The sequence below is a fragment of the Salmo trutta genome, chromosome 18 (assembly GCF_901001165.1).
Source record: "Salmo trutta chromosome 18, fSalTru1.1, whole genome shotgun sequence".
Lineage (NCBI taxonomy): Eukaryota > Metazoa > Chordata > Actinopteri > Salmoniformes > Salmonidae > Salmo > Salmo trutta.
The window spans coordinates 33453721-33475228 of NC_042974.1; the positions used below are offsets into that span (position 1 = coordinate 33453721).

General features: G+C 41.1%; 1 protein-coding gene across 2 annotated transcripts in view; it reads left to right on the forward strand.

Moving 5' to 3' along the window:
- Positions 1 to 21508, forward strand: part of LOC115153213 (neuroendocrine convertase 2-like) — a 94345-nt gene that overhangs the window by 61866 nt on the left and 10971 nt on the right. For both annotated transcript variants that reach the window (XM_029698413.1, XM_029698412.1), the window contains exons 9-10: positions 606 to 821; positions 3912 to 4012. In XM_029698413.1, the coding sequence (XP_029554273.1) occupies positions 606 to 821; positions 3912 to 4012 (317 nt within the window). The remainder of the gene's footprint in view (positions 1 to 605; positions 822 to 3911; positions 4013 to 21508) is intronic.

The window sequence follows — 21508 nt, forward strand, 5'->3', positions numbered from 1 at the left end:
CATATTTCTCTGTCCTCAGTTTGATTAATCTGTATTTTTACCTTGTAACTGATTTATTATAGAAAGATAGAAGGAACAACACATGTTAAGAACAAATTCTTTTTTACAATGACAGTCTCCTGGGGAACAGTGGGTTATCTGCCTTGTTCACGGGCAGAACAACAGATTTTTACCTTGTCAGCTCAAGGATTTGAGTTACTGGCCCATCGCTCTAACCACTAGTCTATATACCGCCCCAGCACTACTACCAATGTACTGCTATCACTACAGATGTAGGATCTTAATTTGAGCCAGTTTGCTACAGCAGGAAAATAAACCTGCAGCAACAGGAAATGTGAATTATTATCTGGATTATAATTAATGACTTTATTTGTAGGTGTTGATACATTTTTCGTAAATAAAAATCAAGTCTGAAATGTATAAGTGGAAATTACAAACTTCAGAAGCCTTTTAAAACCTCATATACACAATACGTTTTATATTTCTTGTATTGCAGGAAAGTTCTCCTGCAACAGGGTGATAAAATTAAGATCTACATCTGAAGCTCTTCCACTGCTTCTACCCCTATAACACATCCTGAAGCCAGTTGATGTGTTGTCTCGTAGGGCCGAGGAGGGAAAGGCAGTATCTACGTATGGGCCTCTGGAGACGGTGGTAGCTATGACGACTGTAATTGCGATGGTTACGCCTCCAGCATGTGGACCATCTCCATCAACTCAGCCATCAACGACGGCCGCACAGCCCTGTATGACGAGAGCTGCTCCTCCACCCTCGCATCCACCTTCAGCAACGGACGCAAGAGGAACCCTGAGGCTGGTGTGGTGAGTGTGTGAGAAGGGGTGGGAAAAAAAGAGAGAGAGGGAGTGGTTGACCAAGTTCATCTCATTGTTATCCTCAGGCTGAGTACTTTGAGTACACTGAGTGTGTATATCTGTCATCAGGGTAGAGGACTGGGACAATGACATAGCAGAGATGGAGTATAACTTTCTGCTTGGTTGTTATAGCTGCATTTATCTGGGGAATAATCTCCACGTGCAGAGTTATCACAAGACAATGTATGAATCATCTGTGCCATAGGGGGCGGAAGGGAGGGAGAGAGGGATGAGATAGGCCCTAAATTGACACGTCACTATGGCAAACTATTGATCAAAACCTTGACAAAGTACAAGCTCAGTGAGCACATCCTTGCCATTGAGAAGGGTAGACACAGGAAAAACTGGCTCCCTGTTGAGGAAAGGCTGTGCAACCATAGCACCACAGCAGAACCCAAGACAGAGCTGCATTTCCTGACAGAATTTTAAAAATATAAAGAGAGTGTAATTTCCCCAAATTTGAAAGTCTTATTCAAGGATTTAAATACCTCTCTGATGAGAATAGGCTACACGTCCTGTTGGGGGCGGACACAAAGAGCTGTGTGTTGGCAAAGCACTACATTGCTACCTGCCATAAAATGAGGGACAGTGTCTGACAGACCAACCAACCTGCACATGGCCTCTATGTTATTGTTACTGCTCCTTCAAGTTGGATGGGTTCCGCTGGTGTACAGCAATCTTTAAGTCATACCACAGATTCTCAATTGGATTGAGGTCTGGTCTTTGACTAGGTCATTCCAAGACATTTAAATGTTTACCCTTAAACCACTCGAGTGTTGCTTTAGCAGTATGCTTAGGGTCATTGTCCTGCTCGAAGGTGAACCTCCATCCCAGTCTCAAATCTCTGGAAGACTGAAACAGGTTTCCCTCAAGAGGCTTCCTGTATTTAGCGTCATCCATCATTCCTTAAATTCTGACCAGTTTCCCAGTCCCTGCCGATTAAAAACATCCCCACAGCATGATGCTGCCACCACCATGCTTCACTGTGGGCATGGTGTTCTCGGGTTGATGAGAGGTGTTGGGTTTATTCCAGACATAGTGTTTTCCTTGATGGCCAAAAAGCTCAATATTTGTCTCATCTGACCAGAGTAGCTTCTTGTTTTGGGAGTCTTCTACACGCCTTTTGGTGAACACCAAACGTGTTTGCTTATTTTTTTCTTTAAGCAATGGCTTTTTTCTGGCCACTCTTCCATAAGTCCCAGCTCTGTGGAGTGTACGGCTTAAAGTGGTCTTATGGAGCTTTGCAGCTCCTTCAGGGTTATCTTTGGTCTCTTTGTTGCCTCTCTGATTAATTCCCTCCTTGCCTGGTCCGTGAGTTTTGGTGGGCGGCCCTCTCATGGCAGGTTTGTTGTGGTACAATATTCTTTAAAAAAAATTCATAATGGATTTAACGGTGCTCAGTGGGATGTTCAAAGTTTCAGATATTTTTTATAACCCAATCCTGATCTGTACTTCTACACAACTTTGTCCCTGACCTGTTTGGACAGCTTGGTCTTCATGGTGCCGCTTGCTTGTTGGTGCCCCTTTCTTAGTGGTGTTCCAGACTCTGGGACCTTTCAGAACAGGTGTATATATACTGAGATCATGACAGATCATGTGACACTTAGATTGCACACAGTTGAACTAGTTATGTGATTCATGAAGGTAATTGGTTGCACCAGATTTTATTTAGGGGATTCACAGAAAAGGGGTGAATACATATGCACACACCACTTTTCCGTTTTTAATTTTTATTTCACTTCACCAATTTGGAATATTTTGTAGATGTCCATTACATAAAATCCAAATAAATATCCATTTAAATTACAGGTTGTAATGCAACAAAATAGGAAAAACGCCAAGGGGGATGAATACTTTTTCAAGGAGCTGCATGTACATTGTTACATCATGCCAAAATAGCAAATTGAATTGAGAGAGAGAGAGATCCATCTGAACTTAGTCATACTACAGTAATTCTGGTCATACTAATCCTTTTCACTCACTCAGGAGGTTTCCCCTGTCACGTTACCCCATAGTGTAGTAGCTTGTTATTGTTTTTTTGTGTGTGTGTAGGCAATGTTATAAGAAAGCACAATACAAATACAATTTGATTTTATCGTGTTCAGTGGAGGCTATTCTGACAAATAAATCTCCCTCTCAGTATATTGATTATCAAGAGATTTCACACTAATACACTATAAGACCAAAAGTATGTGGACAACCTGCTCGTTGAACGTCTCATTCCAAAATCATGGGCATTAATATGGAGTTGGTCCCCCCTTTGCTGCTAGCCTCCACTCTTCTGGGAAGGCTTTCCACTAAATGTTGGAATGTTGGGTTTTGCTTCCATTCAGCTACAAGAGCATTAGTGAGGTCGCGCGCTGATGTTGGGCGATTAGACCCGCAATTCATCCCAAAGGTGTTCGATGGACTGCCAGATGGTGAAGCGTGATCCATCACTCCAGAGAACGCGTTTCCACTGCTCCAGCTGAGCCGTTGTTTCTCCTACACGTTTCCACTTCACAATAACAGCACTTACAGTTACCTGGGGCAGCTCTAGCAGGGCAGAAATTTGACAAACTGACTTGTTGGACGCTGCCACATTGAAAGTCACTGAGCTCTTCAGTCAGGCCATTCTACTTCTAATGTTTTGTCTATGGAGATTGCATGGCTGTGTGCTCAAATTTATACACCTGTCATCAATGGGTGTGGCTGAAATCGCCGAATCCACTAATTTGAAGGAGTGTCCACATGCTTTTGTACATATAGTGTATATGAGAACTGTATTTGACAGCACTGTTTGTGTTTTGACTTGCACCAGAAAGCCATGACGGTTGAGAGAGCCAAGGGTTCCCTCATGGGCTTCTTCCTCTCTGACTAATTTTATAAGATTATCTTTAATTAAACATACATCTGAATCAAATGTTTACTGAATAATTTGCATTCTTGAAGTCTTTTCTTCTCCACTTTCCTCTCCCTTCCTCTCCTCTCCTCTTGTTGAATGTTGTTAGCTCACTGATATGACTACAGTCTTCGTCTTCCATCGTTGTGTTATGGTAGGCCACCACAGACCTGTATGGAAACTGCACCCTGCGCCACTCTGGAACATCAGCAGCAGCTCCTGAAGCAGCCGGAGTGTTTGCCTTGGCGTTGGAGGCCAAGTATGTACACACACATACACAAACACACACACATACACGCACACACGCACGCACACACGCACACACGCACACACACGCACCTCATCTGCCCTACTCATCATTTGCCCCACACGCCCATGGACTAATGCTGCCGCTTAAAATATTTATATACCATTACCGGTCAGTGTCTGAAATACTTACTCCTACACAGAATATGGCTTCTGCTGTTCTCACTCTATTAACATGGATGAGATGTTTTGAATAAATGCAGCTCCGCAGTGACTGAAACCATGGCTGTCTCATTACAAACTACCTATTCCTTTCTCTGTCTTTCTCTCCCAGAGTCAAATTCAAGTTTAAATTTCTCTGTCTCTCTCTCTTTCTCTCTCTCTCTCTCTCTCTCTCTCTCTCTCTCTCTCTCTCTCTCTCTCTCCTCATCAGGGCCTTTCTTCTTCTTATCTCCCTCCATTGCGCTCCTCCTCTTCAGACCACTTCATACCTTCTCTCTTCATTGAATCACTTATTTACCGAACCTGCCATTAGGCCCACAGACTTACTCCATGAAAAAAAGTGTTGCCTCGCCCAGTATTTACAAAGTCTCTGTGTTCGTGCCAGGGATACAAATAATGTTTGGCCTGGCTGGTGTTCTTTATACCTCATTACATGGCAGAAAAATATAAATATTTATATTGAAGACTGCGCTCAAAGCGCACATTCATATTTTATTAATTACCGAAAGGCACATATACATGAAACAGAGCGACTCAGCACTCGCTGGTGATGTAAAATGCTGGAGTGTTCTCCCAGCAATTCCAGCCGGGACGCGTAAGTCATGTTGTTGACAAGTAAACCAGAGGAATACCTCAGCCCATTTCCACAATGAAAAAATCCATAATAATAATGCATAGTTTTGTTTTGGGGTTTTATTATGTTCAACAAAGATTAGCACTATGTCAATAGCGATAATTAAAAATCTTTAATTTCAAACATCATGAATTCATAGCCGATGTGAAAACTTTTAATTTCGTCCTTATGGTCGCAAAAATGTAAAACATATACTAGGGAAGGCAATTGGCACATTTGATATGAATAATATAATATATTTGACTTGACAGTTACTGTAGACACTGTGGGAGCATGAAGGGTGGAGTCCTGCCACTGACCATAGCTAGGCCAGGCTCCAGGGTACAGTGTCTCCAGGATACAGGGATAAGCTCCTAAAATGATATAAATGTAGAATGTTCAGAATATACTATCTTAAGTACATGAAGCAACAGAATTTCTAGAAAGGTTTCACCTACTCTCCCAATAATTTTCAATCCCTTTAATTCAGTCTTTTTTACATACACTCTTAAAAATAAAGGTTTAAGTTAGAACCATATGAGTTTTCTGGCTCCACAAAGAACCTTATGCGGGCTAGTTCTTCCAAGAACATTTCTTTAATAAAGCAAACCTTAATAAAGCAAATCCGAGGAAAACGCAACCGAAGTTTTATCAACACATCGTCTGCGCTACTCACTCATCAATAATTCTTGACCGTTGCTACTTCCCCTTCTGGGAAGGCTACAAGGCCCTTCCCCACCCTCCCTTCGGCAAATCAGATCAAGCCTCCATTCTGCTCCTCCCTTCCTATAGGCAGAAACTTAAACAGGTAGTACCCGTGGTAAGGACTTTTCATCTGAATCTACGCTTCAAGATCGTTTAGTTCATGCGGACTGGGATATGTGTTACCTCTGAGAATAACATTGACGTATACACTGACTCTGTGTTTGAGTTCATCAGGAAGTTTATAGACAATGTTGTTCTCACTGTGACAATTAGAACTCACCCAAACCAGAAAACGTGGCTAGATAGCAGCATTCGTGCAAAACTGAAAGTGCTAACCATCACATTTAGCCATGGCAAGGTGACTGGGAACACGGACGAGCACAAACAATCCAGCTATGCCCTTCATAAGGGAATCAAACAGGCAAAACATCAAAGTAGAGCCGCAATTCAACGGTTCAGACATGAGAAAACAAGCTACATAGCAAACACCGACGCCTTGCTCCCGGACACCTTCTTCACCTGCTTCAAGGAAAACACAGTGTTGCCTAGGCGGGCCAACGCCGTTCACAAGGACTGTGAGCTCTCGTTCTCCATGGTCGAAGTGAGTAAGAAATTTAAGCGTGTTAACCCTCACAAAGCTGTCAGCCCAGACGGCATCCCAAGCTGTATCCTCAGAGCATGTGCAGAGACATATTTACAGACATATTCAATCTCTACCTATCCCAATCTGTTGTCCCCACTTTCTTCAAGATGTCCACCATTGTTCATGTACCGAATAAAGTAAAGGTAACTAAACTAAATGTAATCAGCCACCTCCTGTACTCCCTGTTCGCCCAGAACTGTGTGGCTGGCCACGCACGTCTCCATCTCATTCATCAAGTTTTCAGATTACATAACAGTGGTAGGCCTGATTATCAACAACGATGAGACAGCCTACAGTGAGGAGGTGAGGACCCTAGCGGAGTGGTGCCAGGAAAATAATCTCTTCTCAATGTCAACAAAATGAAGGAGCTGATCGTGGACTTCAGGAGACAGCAGATGGAGCACACTCCCATCCATATTGATGGGACCGTAGTGGAGAGACTGAAAAGTTTCAAGTTCTTCGGCATGCACATCACTGACAAATTGAAATGGTCCATCCACACAGAAAGTGTGGTGAAGAAGGCGCTACAGCGCCTCTTCAACCTCAGGAGGCTGAAGCAATTCAGCTTGGCCTCTAAGACCCTCATGAACTTCTACAGATGCAACATTGAGAGCATCCTGCAGGGTTGTATCACTGCCTGGTACGGCAACTGCACCATCTGAAACCACAGGGCTCTCCAGTGGGTGGTGTGTTCCGCCCAACACATTACTGGGTGCACACTGTCTATCCTCCACTACATCAACCGCTGTCACAGGAAGGCCAAGAAGATCATCAAGGACCAGCCACTTGAGACACTTTCTGTTCACCCCGCTACCATCTAGAAGGCAGAGAGAGTATAAGTGCATCAATGCTGGGACAGAGAGACTGAAAAACAGCTTCTATCTCCAGGCCATGAGACTGTTAAATAATCACCACTAGTCTCCACCCAGTACACTGCCCTGAACATTAGTCACTGTTACTAGCTGGCTACCACCTGGTACTCAACCCTGCAAGTTAGAGACTGCTGCCCTATGTACATAGTCCTTGAACACTGTTCAATATAATTATGTTTACATACTGTTTAACCCACTTCATACAGTGCCGTTGGAAACTATTCAGACCCCTTGCCATTTTCCACATTTTGTTATGTTACAGCCTTATTCTAAAATGTATTAAGTTGTTTTTCCCCCTTATAACTCTGCACACAATACCCCATAATGACAAAGCAAAAACAGGTTTTTAGAGAAAAAAAGAAAAACAATACTGACATTTCACATTTACATAAGTATTCAGTCCCTTTACTCAGTACTTTGCTGAAGCAGCTTTGGCAGCAATTACAGCCTCTTAAATTATTGTTGTGTTTGACTCTACAAGCTTGGCACATCTGTATTTGGGGAGTCTCTGCAGGTCTACCCAGCTCTGTCAGGTAGGCTGGGTAGAGTCGCTGCACAGCTACTTTCAGGTCTCTGCAGAAATGTTAGATTGGGTTCAAGTCTGGGCTCTGGCCGGGCCACTCAAGGACATTCAGAGACTTTTCCCGAAGCCACTCCTGCATTGTCTTGGCTGTGGGCTTAGTGTTGTTGTCCTGTTGAAAGGTGAACCTTCTAACCAGTCTGAGGTCCTGAGAACTTTGGAGCAGGTTTTCATCAAGGATCTCTTTGTACTTTGCTCAGTTCATCTTTGACTCAATCCTGCCTCAATCCCAGTCCTTGCTGCTGAAAAACATCCCGACAGCATGATGCTGCCACCACCATGCTTCACCTAAGGGATTGTGCCAGGTTTCCTTCAGATGTGCCGTTTAGCATTCAGGCCTAAGAGTTCGATCTTGGTTTCATCAGAGCAGAGAATCTTGTTTCTCATGGTCTGAGAGTCTTTATGTGCCTTTTGGCAAACTCCAAGCGAGCTGTCATGTGCCTGTTATGGAGGAGTAGCTTCCGTCTGGCCACTCTACCATAAAGGCCTAATTGGTGGGGTGCTGCAAAGTTGGTTGTCCTACTGGAAGGTTCTCCCATCTCCGCAGAGGAACTCTGGAGCTCTGTTAGCGGGACCATCAGGTCGGTGGTCACCTCCCTGACCAAGGCCCTTCTCCCTGATTGTTCAGTTTGGCCGGGCGGCCAGCTCCAGGAAGAGTCTTGGTGGTTCCAAACTGCTTCTATTTATGAATGATGGATGCCACTGTGTTTTTGGGGACATTCAATGCTGTAGACAATTTTTGGTACCCTTCCCCAGATCTGTGCCTCGACACCATGCCGACACCACAGACAATTCCTTTGACCTCATGACTTGGTTGTTGCTCTGTCATGCACTCTCAAATGTGGGACCTTATATAAACAGGTGTATGCCTTTCCAAATCATGTCCAATCAATTGAATTTACCAAAGGTGGACTCCAATCAAGTTGTAGAAACATCTCAAGGAGGATCAATGGAAACAGGATGCACCTGAACTCAATTTCAAGTCTCATGGCAAAGGGTCTGAATACTTATGTAAAGTTTTTTATTTTTAATACATTTGCAAACATTCTAACAACCAGTTTTTGCTTTGTCATTAGATGGTATTGTGTGCAGATTGCTGAGGTTTTTTTTTTTAATCCATTTTAGAATTAGGCTGTAATGTAACAAAATGTGGAAAAAGTCAAGTGGTCTGAATACTTTCAGAAGGCACTGTATGTACACTGAACACAAATATAAACACAACATGTTAAGTGTTGGTCCCATTTTCATGAGCTGAAATAAAAGATCCTAGAAATGTTCCATACTCACAAAAATCTTATTCCTCTCAAATTTTGTGCGCAAATTTGTTTACATCCCTGCTAGGGAGCATTTCTCCTTTGCCAGGATAATCCATCCACCTGACAGGTGTGGCATATCAAGAAGCTGATTAAACAGCATGATCATTACACAGGTGCACCTTGTGCTGGGGACAATAAAAGGCCACTCTAAAATGTGAAGTTTTGTCACACAACACAATGCCACAGATGTCTACATTTTTGAGGGAGCGTGCAATTGACATGCTGACTGCAGGAATGTCCACCAGAGCTGTTGCCAGAGAATTGAATGTTAATTTCTCTACCATAAGCCACCTCCAACATCGTTTTGAGGAATTTGTCAGTACGTCCACGCGTATTCACGCCAGTCCAGGACCTCCACATCAGGCTTCTTCACCTGTGGGATCGTTTGAGACCAGCCACCCGGACAGCTGATGAAACTTTGGGTTTGCACAACAGAAGAATTTCTGCACTAACTGTCAGAAACCGTCTCAGGGAAGCTCATCTGCGTGCTCATCATCTTTACCAGGGTCTTGACCTGACTGAAGTTCGGTGTCAAAACTGACTTCAGTGGGAATATGCTCACCTTCGATGGCCTCTGGCATGCTAGAGAAGTGTGCTCTTCACAGATGAATCCTGGTTTCAACTGTACCGGGCAGATGGCAGACAGCGTGTATAGCGTCGTGAGGGTGAGCGGTTTGCTGATGTCAACTTTGTGAACAGAGTGCCCCTTTGTGGCGGTAAGGTTATGGTATGGACACGTATAAACTATGGACAATGAACACAATTGCATTTTATTAATGGAAATTTGAATGCACAGAGATACCGTGATGAGATCCTGAGGCCCATTGTTGTGACATTTATCTGCAACCATCAGCTCATGTTTCAGCATTATAATGCATAGCCCATTGTCACAAGGATCTGTACACAATTCCTGGAAGCTGAAAATGTCCCAGTCCTTCCATGGCCTGCATACTCACCAGACATATCACTTAGTGAGCATGTTTGGGATGCTTTGGATCAATGTGCACGACAACAAATTCCAGTTTCCGCCAAAATCCAGCAACTTCGCACAGCCATTGAAGAGGAGTGGGAAAACATTCCACAGGCCACAATCAACAGCTTGATCAACTCTCTGTGAAGGAGATGTGTGTCACGTCCTGACCAGTTAAGGCTTATTTGTTATTGTAGTTTGGTCAGGACGTGGCAGAGGGTATTTTGTTTGTGGTTCGGGGTGGTGATTTATGTAGTAGGGTGTTTGATTTATTATTTCCGGGTTTTGGTCTATGTTCTATGTTTTGTATTTCTATGTTCTTTCTTTGTTTTTTGTATTTCTTTGTTTAGGTTGATGGGGGGTTGGACTCTCAATTGGAGGCAGGTGCTTTCTCGTTGCCTCTGATTGAGAGTCCTATATATGGGTAATTGTTTGCTTTGGTGTTGTGGGAGATTGTTTCTTGTTTTGCCTGTGTGAGCATGACAAGACTGTTTTGTTGTTCGTGCGTTCTTCATTTTGTTATTTTGGTGTTCTCTTTATTTAAAATAAATACAAGATGAGCATCCACATTCCTGCTGCGTTTTGGTCCTCTATTCCCGATGACAACCGTTACAATGTGCCAAGCTGCATGAGGCTAATGGTGGTCACACCAGATACTGACTGGTTTTCTGATCCACGCCCCTACGTTTTTTTTAAGGTATCTGTGACCACCAGATCCATATGTGTATTCCAAGTCATGTGACATCCATAGATTAGGGCCTAATGAATTTATTTGACAGATTTCGTTATATGAACTGTAACTCAGTAAATTTGTTGAAATTGTTGCATGTTTTGTTTATATTTGTGACTCACCGCCTCGATTCGGTCTTATGTAATAAAACAAAAGTAGACTAAGAGCTAGAAATTGGCATATCATAAACTGCAGTTGAGGAACAATGGGAAAGTAATTATGCATTGAAAGTTTATAAACTTGTAACCCCACCTTCAAGAAAATTGCCCTTGAATATTTTGGTACACCTACTGGAGAGCTCTTCTTTGTCTACACCCATTCAGCGTCGTTCTTATCTTGTTAAACCTTAACCCCACCCATCTCTTTAAGGATTCACCTGTGAGGCCATGTGCTAATCAGATTGAGTAGTGTAGTAAACAACCAAAGATATCAAGACTAAAAGTGGTAAAAGTAGTAGCCTATAATAAGGAAAAACTCCAGGTCAATATACACTTGATCTAGTCCTTGGCTTATATCCTAGTCTGACTTTGGTGCAGGTCATGTTTTCTACACATTACAGTCTCTGGTAAACACACACTACAGTGCATTCGGGAAAGTATTCAGACCCCTTTCCTTTTTCCACATTTTGTTACGTTACAGCCTCATTCTAAAATTGATTAAATATTATTTTTTACCTCATCAATCTACACACAATACCCTATAATGACAAAGCAAAAACAGGATTTTAGAAGGTGTTACATGGAAGACCAATAATTGTCCATAATCACTCCCAGACACACCTGGCTAACTTGATGGGTCATGTAAACATCTAAGACATGCAGCAAGCCAGTTTAACAATGAACCATAATCCCAACCCATAGAGTAACGTTAGCTAGTGAGCCAGCTAACTTTAGCTAGCTAACAGTACATTTTAACTTGAAGTATTTTGTTTAGACATGCAGCTAGATAAGCAATGAACCATAATCCCAACTCATAGACTACTAGCAATACAGACCGATTGTTATAGCTAGCAAAAGCTAACCAACTAGGTTCAATGTTAGTTAGCTAACTAACATTAGGTTATAACTAGCAATGCAAATAGCTTTCTGAGATATGAATAATATCACTACACAGATCATACATGTAATGTTAGCTAGCGAGCGAGTCAGCTAACGTTAGCAGTACGCTTTAACATGCAATGAAAATGACTTTCTGACAAAATTAGAAACGAATACAATTTGAACTCTTCACAGAAGACTGCAACCCCTTTCATTAAATAAGACGCCCTGTCTAATTTTGATTTTGTTTGTACAGATTGCTTAGCCGATAGTGTCAAGTCACTGGTTCACACTGACCGTGTGCAATGCTGTAAGACTGACAAGATCTTTCTTCCTCTCTGTCACAAATGCCATGGTTGCAAATGCCATGGCTGCCCTTAGATTGAAGATGTCATCCAGATACAAGTGTTTTATACAACAGCCTTCTGTGTTCTCTTTTTGACTCCCTACGCATTTGCAATCAAATGCCAGAATTGTATTAATCACCTTATCTATAGACAGAAGGTATTAGATGGCAGAACAATCCAAACTCATCTCTCGGCATGGCCAGCCCATTCATTATCTCAGCTTATCATGGCTAGCGGGAAGGTTCCTGACTTTGTCCATGGCTGCAATAACTAGGCTCGTAATTAAAAAAATATATTTGTACTTACATATGGCATACAAGTTTGTTATTAAAACCTCTTGAGACTCTCATCCCGTTAGCGGGATCATTTTCCAGCGAAAAACTCCTAGCGACATTAGCATAACGAAATTCAATATTTTTTTTTTTTCAAATATAGGACTGTCTCATATCGTTTTATAGATACACCTCTCTTGAATCAACCCTCGTTGTCCGATTTCAAAAAGGTTTTACAGGAAAAGCACAATATTAGATTATGTTAGAGGAGTACATGGTAAAAGTAGCATCATATGAATTTTCCGACCAAGCACATGCATCACATATAACCAAAAAACAGCTAAATGCAGCACTAACCTTTTACAAACTTCATCAGATGACACACCTAGGACATCATGTTACACACAGCATGCAATCTTTTGTTCAATAAAGGTCATATTTCTATATAAAAACAGCATTTTACATCGGCACCTGACGTTGACTAACTATTTTCCCATAAAATGCGTCCCGGGAAACAGTGCTACATTTTTATAAATTACTATTCGAAAACGATTTTTTTTAAATATATTGTCAATCTAAGATTTATAGATGAATATCTCTTGAAAACACCCGTCATAACAGATTTTAAATTAACTTTACAGGGTAATCACACTTTGAGATAAAAGGGGATGCGATACTCAGAAAATGAGCTAGAAAGCCTAGCTCGTCGCCATCTTGGAACAATCGCACATCACATCTGATCTTGTATAATATTGCCAATAATCCCTCACCTTTAGTTGTCTTCATCAGAAAGCACTTCTAGGAATCCCAGGTCCACGACAAATGTATTTTCGGTCGAAAAAGTCCATCCTTTATGTTCCATTAGCTTGCTGTTGTTAGCGCGTCCTAAGGCTGTAACCAAATGTTGATCCGTGCGCGGCACTTGGCTAACGAAAAATGACTATTTTCCCTCCGTTAGGTTCGTTCAAACATGTCAAACGTTGTATAACATTAATCTTCAGGGCCTGTTTCAACAAGAGAGCCAATCAGCTTCGAGTGGGACAATTTCATTGTGTTTCAAAACGTTTCCAAAGGTGGGGGCAGACACGGCCGCCGACGTCACAATGCTGATGGCCCTCCTACTGTGACCAATTGCCACATCGTCTCCTACACTGAGTTTCGACTGTAGAAGCCTCAAAACACTTTGTAAAGACTGGGGACATCTAGTGGATGCACTGGAAAGTGCTCAATTATCATTTTTTCACGTTGTGAATTACAGGGAAGGCTGTGAAGTCGAGTCCACAATTCAGAATCCCACTTCCTGGTTCAATCGGTCTCGGGGTTTTGACTGCCATACGAGTGCTGTTATGCTCACAGACACCATTCAAACAGTTTCAGAAACTTTAGGGTGTTTTCTATCCATATAAAATAAGTATATGCATGTCCTAGCTTCTGAGTTTGATTAGTAGGCCGTTGAAAATGGGAACAAATTTTTTCCAAAATGCGCTGTGGCGCACCCAGTGGTAGGATATACGCAAGAGGTTAAGGCACATTAACGTTCAAATGCCTCTCCTGTGAAGTAGTGACATGTGACATACGCCTAGTTTCCTGAAACGAGTCATATTTTTGTGCAGTGTATATGCTGTATTCTAGTCATGGCTCATCCTATATAACTACTTCTGAACACACCTTTTCTATTCATATATTGTCCATAATGTCTATACACGCCATTATATACATAAATATTTATATTCCAGACTCTGACATTGCTTGTTCTAATATTTCTGTATTTCTTAATTCCTTTCTTAATTTTTTTTATAACTTATTACTGTACGGTTGGAGTAAGTAACATAAGCATTTCGCTAAACTAAGCATTTTGGTCACCCCTTTTGCAGCTATGATATCCTCCACTCTTCTGGCAGGGATTTCACTAGATGTTGGAACATTGCTGCGGGGACTTGCTTCCATTCAGCCACAAGAGCATTATCATGGTCGGGCAGTGATTTTGGGTGATTAGGCCTGGCTTGCAGTCGATGTTCCAATTCATCCCAAACGTTTTCGATGGGGTTGAGGTCAGGGCTCTGTGCAGGCTAGTCAAGGTCTTCCACACCGATCTCGACAAACCATTTCTGTATGGAACTTGCTTTGTGCACTGGGCATTGTCATGCTGAAACTGGAAAGGGACTTCCCCAAACTTTAGTGTGCTCTATGCATTGGGGCAGGCAGCGTTCTCCTGGCATCGGCCAAACCCAGATTCGTCTGTCGGACTGCCAGATGGTGAAGCGTGATTCATCACTTAAGAGAATACGTTTCCACAGCTCCAGAGTCCAATGGCGGCGAGCTTTACACCACTGCAGGTGACGCTTGGCATTGCGCATGGTGATCTTAGGCTTGTGTGCGGCAGCTCGGCCATGAAACCCATTTCATGAAGCTCCAGACGAACAGTTCTTGTGCAGAGGTTGCTTCCAGAGGCAGTTCGGAACTCGGTAGTGTGTTGCAAACAAGGACAGACACTACATTGCTTCAGCACTCGGCGGTCTCTTTCTGTGAGCTTGTGTGGCCTACCACTTTGCGGCCGTTGTTGCTCCACAATAACAGCACTTACAGTTGACCAGGGCAGCTTTAGCAGGGCAGAAATGTTGGAAAGGTGGCATCGTATGACGGTGCCTTATTGAAAATCACTGAGCCCTTCAGTACGGGTCATTCTACTCCCAATGTTTGTCTATGGAGATTGCATGGCTGTGTGCTCGATTTTATACACCTGTCATCAATGGTTGTGGCGGAAAAAGCTGAATCCACAAATTTGAAGGGCTGTCCACATTCTTGTGTAGCTCTGGCTGTAGGTAAAAAGCTGGTGTGTGTTAGTGAGTGCAAATACCCTTTTTACTGACCAAACACACTTGAACTGTGTGGTGTCAGGAGTCAGTGAGTCAGCACAGAACAAACTGTCATTCCACAGTAGAGATAAGAAAGAGACGTGCTGCCAGATGTCTCAAAGCAAAGACCCTTTATGTTCACACATCTGAGGCTTCATCATCAGTGTATCAAGAGATCAGACCTTTATTCCATTCATTACATTTATGAATGTATTAAATGCACCAGAATCCATTCAGTCTTTTATTGGATTTTTGTATAATTTCCCTTACTTTGTGATCTACAAGGAGGTGTACATGATTAAGTACATGATTTGCTGGATTCTCAATTTTCCACTTTCATGTAGTCTACTGTACTGTAGATAGGTGGTATTGATAGCTTGCTTGTCAAGGTGAATTAGATTAATAATTTGTCAATAGATTAATGAATATGTTTTTATCTACCACCCCAGTCAACATGATATCATAGGAAAACGTAATCCTTTCACGTTTTTCTAAAAGTTTTGAATCAACCAATTGATACTTTTGTCAATACATCACAGTCAATGGGAAAAGATGACTGCAATTGAGCTAGCTAACCGTCTTTCCACACAACCCATCATGACCTTATAATTCCTTGTGCTGAGTTTCAGTTTACTGTGGTAACAGGAAAAGGCTTCATTCATCCTCAACATGGTGCTTCAGTCTGTCCCTGCAGTTACACAAAAAAACGGTGTTCCATCCTCTCGAGAACGGTCAATACTTAATGTAAAAACTCAGGGCATTGTTAAAGAGTGTCCCCAGGAGGCCTTTCATTGAATTTCAGCTTCCTGTAATTACAGGAAGTAACTGAAAGGGGAATGGAAACACAAAGTTTTAGAACACCAGCTAAATGTAACTGTAAAATACCCATATTGGCATTGCTGCTTCACTGGCAGGATTTCCCAAAACTGGCTGAAAGACCATGAACTCTGCATGCATTAATGAGTGTCAAACCAAGTATGAAATGATACATATTTTGAAAACTGAGGAACAGTCCTTTCAAATGATATGACATACAATAGCACCATATCAATCAAATTGTAATCAGACAAGAAAAAACACCTGTGAAAATGTGTACGTTCAAATTCTATAGAATGTTCCATTACAATAAAATTTAGTAACACTTTACAATAAAGTTCCATTTGTAAAGGGTTTATAAAGGGGTTAAAATTAAGTTATTAATGATTATTTAATATTTTGTAAATGCATTATAAACCATTCAAAAATGGTTATCGCATTGGTCAAAATAGTGCAATAACTGTGTCAGTGTTTGCCAAATAGTAACCCAATATTTACCTCCAGTTATTATCCATTTATAAATGCCCTGACAAATGCTTATAAGATTTAACCTTATGTATAATAATACAACCTTATTTTGAATAGTTGCACAGTTTAACAATAGGTATTTTCTCACTTTTGGGTGCTCTGTTCCAGGAACAGAAGAGGTTAGTTTTCATGTTGTGTCTTGACCCACTTTTGAAACCTTGATGCCCTGGCCAGGACATTATTCAATCATCATTTCTAACATACCAGATTATATCAACACACTTACCACTTCTCTGTGATAGTCAAAGTATGGTGAACGCTATGGTGTGAAATGGTAACCATAGTACCTTTTGGTTGGTGAAACAGTGGAGGAGGTATCCTCTCACAACATTGAATATTTTGTTCTTCATACCCACCATTCATTGACTGAACATTTATCTAAACGTTTATCTTGAACTTTCTCTCATGTATGTAGTGATGATTACCCAATATTGCCTAAAGTATGTCTAAGCTCTGAGTGAACTCTCAAATCATCTATAAATTATTTACCCAAATGATTTACCCATGACCTGCTTGTATTTGTATTTATTATGGATCCCCATTAGCTGCCAAAGCAGCAGCTACTCTTCCTGGGGTCCAACAAAATTAAGGCAGTTTGCACAATTTTAAAAACTTTACAATACATTCACAGATTTCATAACCCACTGTGTGCCCTCAGGCCCCTACTCCACCATTACCACATATCTACAGTACTAAATCCATGTGTATGTATCGCGTGTGAGTGTGTGTGTGTGTGTGTGTGTGTGTGTGTGTGTGTGTGTGTGTGTGTGTGTGTGTGTGTGTGTGTGTGTGTGTGTGTGCGTGCGTGCGTGTCTGTGCCAATGTTTGTGTTGCTTCACAGTCCCCGCTGTTCCATAAGGTGTTTTTTTTATCTGTTTTTTAAATCTAATTTTACTGCTTGTGTCAGTTTCTTAATGTGGAATAGAGTTCCATGTAGTCATGGCTCTATGTAGTACTGTTTGCCTCCCATAGTCTGTTCTGGACTTTGAAGAGACCTCTTGTGGCATGTCTTGTGGGGTATGCATGGGTGTCCGAGCTGTGTGCCAGTAGTTTAGACAGACAGCTCAGTGCATTCCACATGTCAATACCTCTCATAGATAAAAGTAGTGATGAAGTCAATCTCTCCTCCACTTTCAGCCAGGAAAGATTGACATGCATATTATTAATATTAGCTGTCTGTGTACATCCAAAGGCCAGCCATACTTCCCTGTTCTGAGCCAAGTAATTTTTTTGTGGCACCTGACCACACGACTGAACAGTAGTCAAGGTGCGACAAAACTAAGGCCTGTAGGACCTGCCTTGTTGGTAGTGTTGTTAAGAAGGCAGAGCATCGCTTTATTATAGACAGACTTCTCCCCATCTTAGCTACTACTGTATCAATATTTTTGACCATGACAGTTTACGATCTAGGGTTACTCCAAGCAGTTTAGTCATCTCAACTTGCTCAATTTCCACATTATTTATTACAAGTTTTAGTTGAGGTTTAGGGTTTAGTGAGTTTTTTGTTCCAAATACAATGCTTTTAGTTTTAGAAATATTTAGGGCTAACTTATTCCTTGCCACCCACTCTGAAACAAACTGCAGCTCTTTGTTGAGTGTTGCAGTCATTTCAGTCGCTGTAGTAGCAGTCATGTATATTGTTGAGTCATCCGCATACATAGACACTCTGGCTTTAACTTCTTAAAGTATAGGGGCAGTATTTTCACGGCCAGATGAAAAACGTACCCAAATTAAACTGGTTACTACTCTGGCCCAGAAACTAGAATATGCATACTATTAGTAGATTTGGGTAGAAAACACTCTGCAGTTTCTAAAACTGTTTGAATGGTATCTGTGAGTATAACAGAACTCATATGGCAGACAAAAACCTGAGAAAAATTCAACCAGGAAGTGGGAGATGTGAGAATTGTAGTTCTTCTTTCTAATCCCTATCGAAACTACAGTGTCTGCGGGGTCACGTTGCACTTCCAAAGGCTTCCATTGGCTGTCAAAAGCCTTCAGAAAGTTTTTTCATCCGTCTCCTGTAACCGGGCAGAGAAAAGGAGCTCAGTCAATCAGTGGACTGCCTGGGGACAAATGGATTGAGGATGCGCGATCCTGCGAGCACGCCGTTCCTTCTTTTTTTTCTTGAATGAATATATATTCATATGAGAGGTATATATTGTCCGGTTGGAATATTATCACATTTTTACGTTAAAAATACCATAAAGATTGATTTTAAACAACGTTTGACATGTTTCTAAGAACGGTAATGGAACATTTTAACTTTTCGTCTCTGGTACTGCGCTCGCGCGTTATGCCTTTGGATAGTGCTCTGTATGCACGAACAAAATGGAGGTATTTGTACATAAATATGGATTATTTCGAACAAAAACAACATTTCTTGTGGAAGTACCAGTCCTGGGAGTGCATTCTGATGAAGATCAGCAAAGGTAAGAGAATATTTCTAATACTAATTCTGAGTTTAGGTGACCCAAGAACTTGGCGGGTGTCTGTATAGCTTGCTTTGATGGCGAGCTATGTACTCAGAATATTGAAAAATGTGCTTTTGCCGAAAAGCTATTTTAAAATCTAACAAAGCGGTTGCATCCAGGGGTAGTCTATTTATAATTCTTAAAATAATTGTTATATATTTTGTAAACGTTTATGATGAGTATTTTTGTAAATTGATGTGCACATTCACCAGACGTTTTGGTGGGAATACATTTTCTGAACATCACACGCCAATGTAAAATTCTGTTTTTGGATATAAATATGAACTTTATTGAACAAAACATACATGTATTGTGTAACATAATGTCCTAGGAGTGTCATCTGATGAAGATCGTCAAAGGTTAGTGCTTCATTTAGCTGTGTTTTGGGTTTTATTGAAACATGTTCTTGCTTGGAAAATGGCTGTGTGATTATTTTTGTCTATGTTCTCTCCTAACATAATCTAATGTTTTGCTTTCGCTGTAAAGCCTTTTTGAAATCGGACAATGTGGTTAGATTAACGAGAAGTTTATCTTTAAAATGGTGTAAAATAGTTGTATGTTTCAGAAAGTTGAATTATGACATTTTGTTGTTTTTGAATTTGCCGCCCTGATATTTCACTGGCTGTGTCCCGCAGGTGGGAAGCTAGCGTCCCACGTAGCCCATAGAAGTTAAAGCCATAACACATACATTTTTTTCCAGCAGCAGACTATGATCGATAATGTCAAAAGATGCACTGAAGTCTAACAAGACAGCCCCCACAATCATTTTATCATAAATTTCTCTCAGCCAATCATCAGTCATTTGTGTAATTGCTGTGGTTGTTGAGTGTCCTTCCCTATAAGCATGCTGAAATTATGTTGTCAATTTGTTTGCTGTGAAATAGCATTGTATCTGGTCAAACACAATTTGATCCATAAATTTACTAAGGGTTGGTAACAGGCTGATTGGTCGGTTATTTGAGCCAGTAAAAAAGGGGGCTTTACTATTCTTGGGTAGCGGAATGACTTTAGCTTCCCTCCAGGCCTGAGGGCACACACTCTCTAGTAGGCTTAAATTGAAGATGTGGCAAATAGGAGTGGCAATATCGTCTGCAATTATCCTCAGTAATTTTCCGTCCAGATTGTCAGACCCTGGTGGCTTGTCATTGTTGATAGACAACAATACATTTTTCACCTCTTCCACACTGACTTTACGGAATTCAATTCTTGTCTTTCATAATTTGGTCCAATATACTTGCATGTGTAGTGTCAGCGTTTGTTGCTTGCTAAGTTTGCTTATCTTGCCAATGAAAAAATGTTTAAAGTGCCAATCCACTAGCTATTAACAAATGAGTTATCAACCTTTATAACTAAAAGAAAGTGGAAACCTTATGGCCATTTATTAATGAGTTGCAAACATTTCTAACAACATGTAATCTCCTCAAACATGCAATAAATAGAACAAAATGTAATTTAACCTTTCTGGGAAGGGGGTTCTGCTAGCGGAACACCTGGCCTACAGCCAGTGAAGTTGCAGGGCGCCAAATTCAAACAACAGAAATCTCATAATTAAAATTCCTCAAACATACAAGTATTATACACCATTTTAAAGATAAACTTCTCATTAATCCAACCACAGTGTTCGATTTCAAAAAGGCTTTATGGTGAAAGCACACCATGCGATTATGTTAGGTCAGCGCCTAGCCACAAAAAACCATATAGCCATTTTCCAAAGAAGGAGAGGTGTCACAAAAGTCAGAAATAGCGTTAAAATTAATCACTAACCTTCTATGTTCTTAATCTGGTGGCACTCCCAGGACTCCATGTTAGACAATAAATGTTTGTTTTGTTCGATAAAGTTAATCTTTATATCCAAAAACCTCATTTGAAATTGGTGTGTTATGTTCAGAAATGCATTGTCTCAAACAAACATCCGGTGAAAATGCAGAGAGCCACATCAAATTACAGAAATACTCATCATAAACATTGATATATGATACAAGTGTTATACATACGATTAAAAATACACTTCTTGTTAATCCAGCCGCTGTGTCTGACATCAAAAAGGCTTTACCGTGAAAGCACACCATGCGATTATGTTAGGTCAGCGCCTAGCCACAAAAACCATACAGCCATTTTCCAACCAAGGAGAGGTGTCACAAAAGTCAGAAATAGCATTAAAATTAATCACTTACCTTTGATGATCTTCATCTGATGGCACTCCCAGGTCTCCATGTTAGACAATAAATGTTTGTTTTGTTCGATAAAGTTCATCTTTATGTCCAAATACCTCCTTTTTGTTTGCGTGTTTAGTCTAGTAATCCAAATGCACAAAGCGCGGGCACAAAGTCTAGACGAAAAGTCAAAAAAGTTCCATTTGAGTTTGTAGAAACATGTCAAACGATGTTTCTAATCAATCCTTAGGGTGTTTTTATCATAAATATTCAATAACGTTTCAAGCGGACAATACTGTTGTCATTAGAAAGGAAAGGGAACAGAGCTCACGCTCACGTCCACACGCGTGACTAAACTAAAGGCTTTCACCTGGGC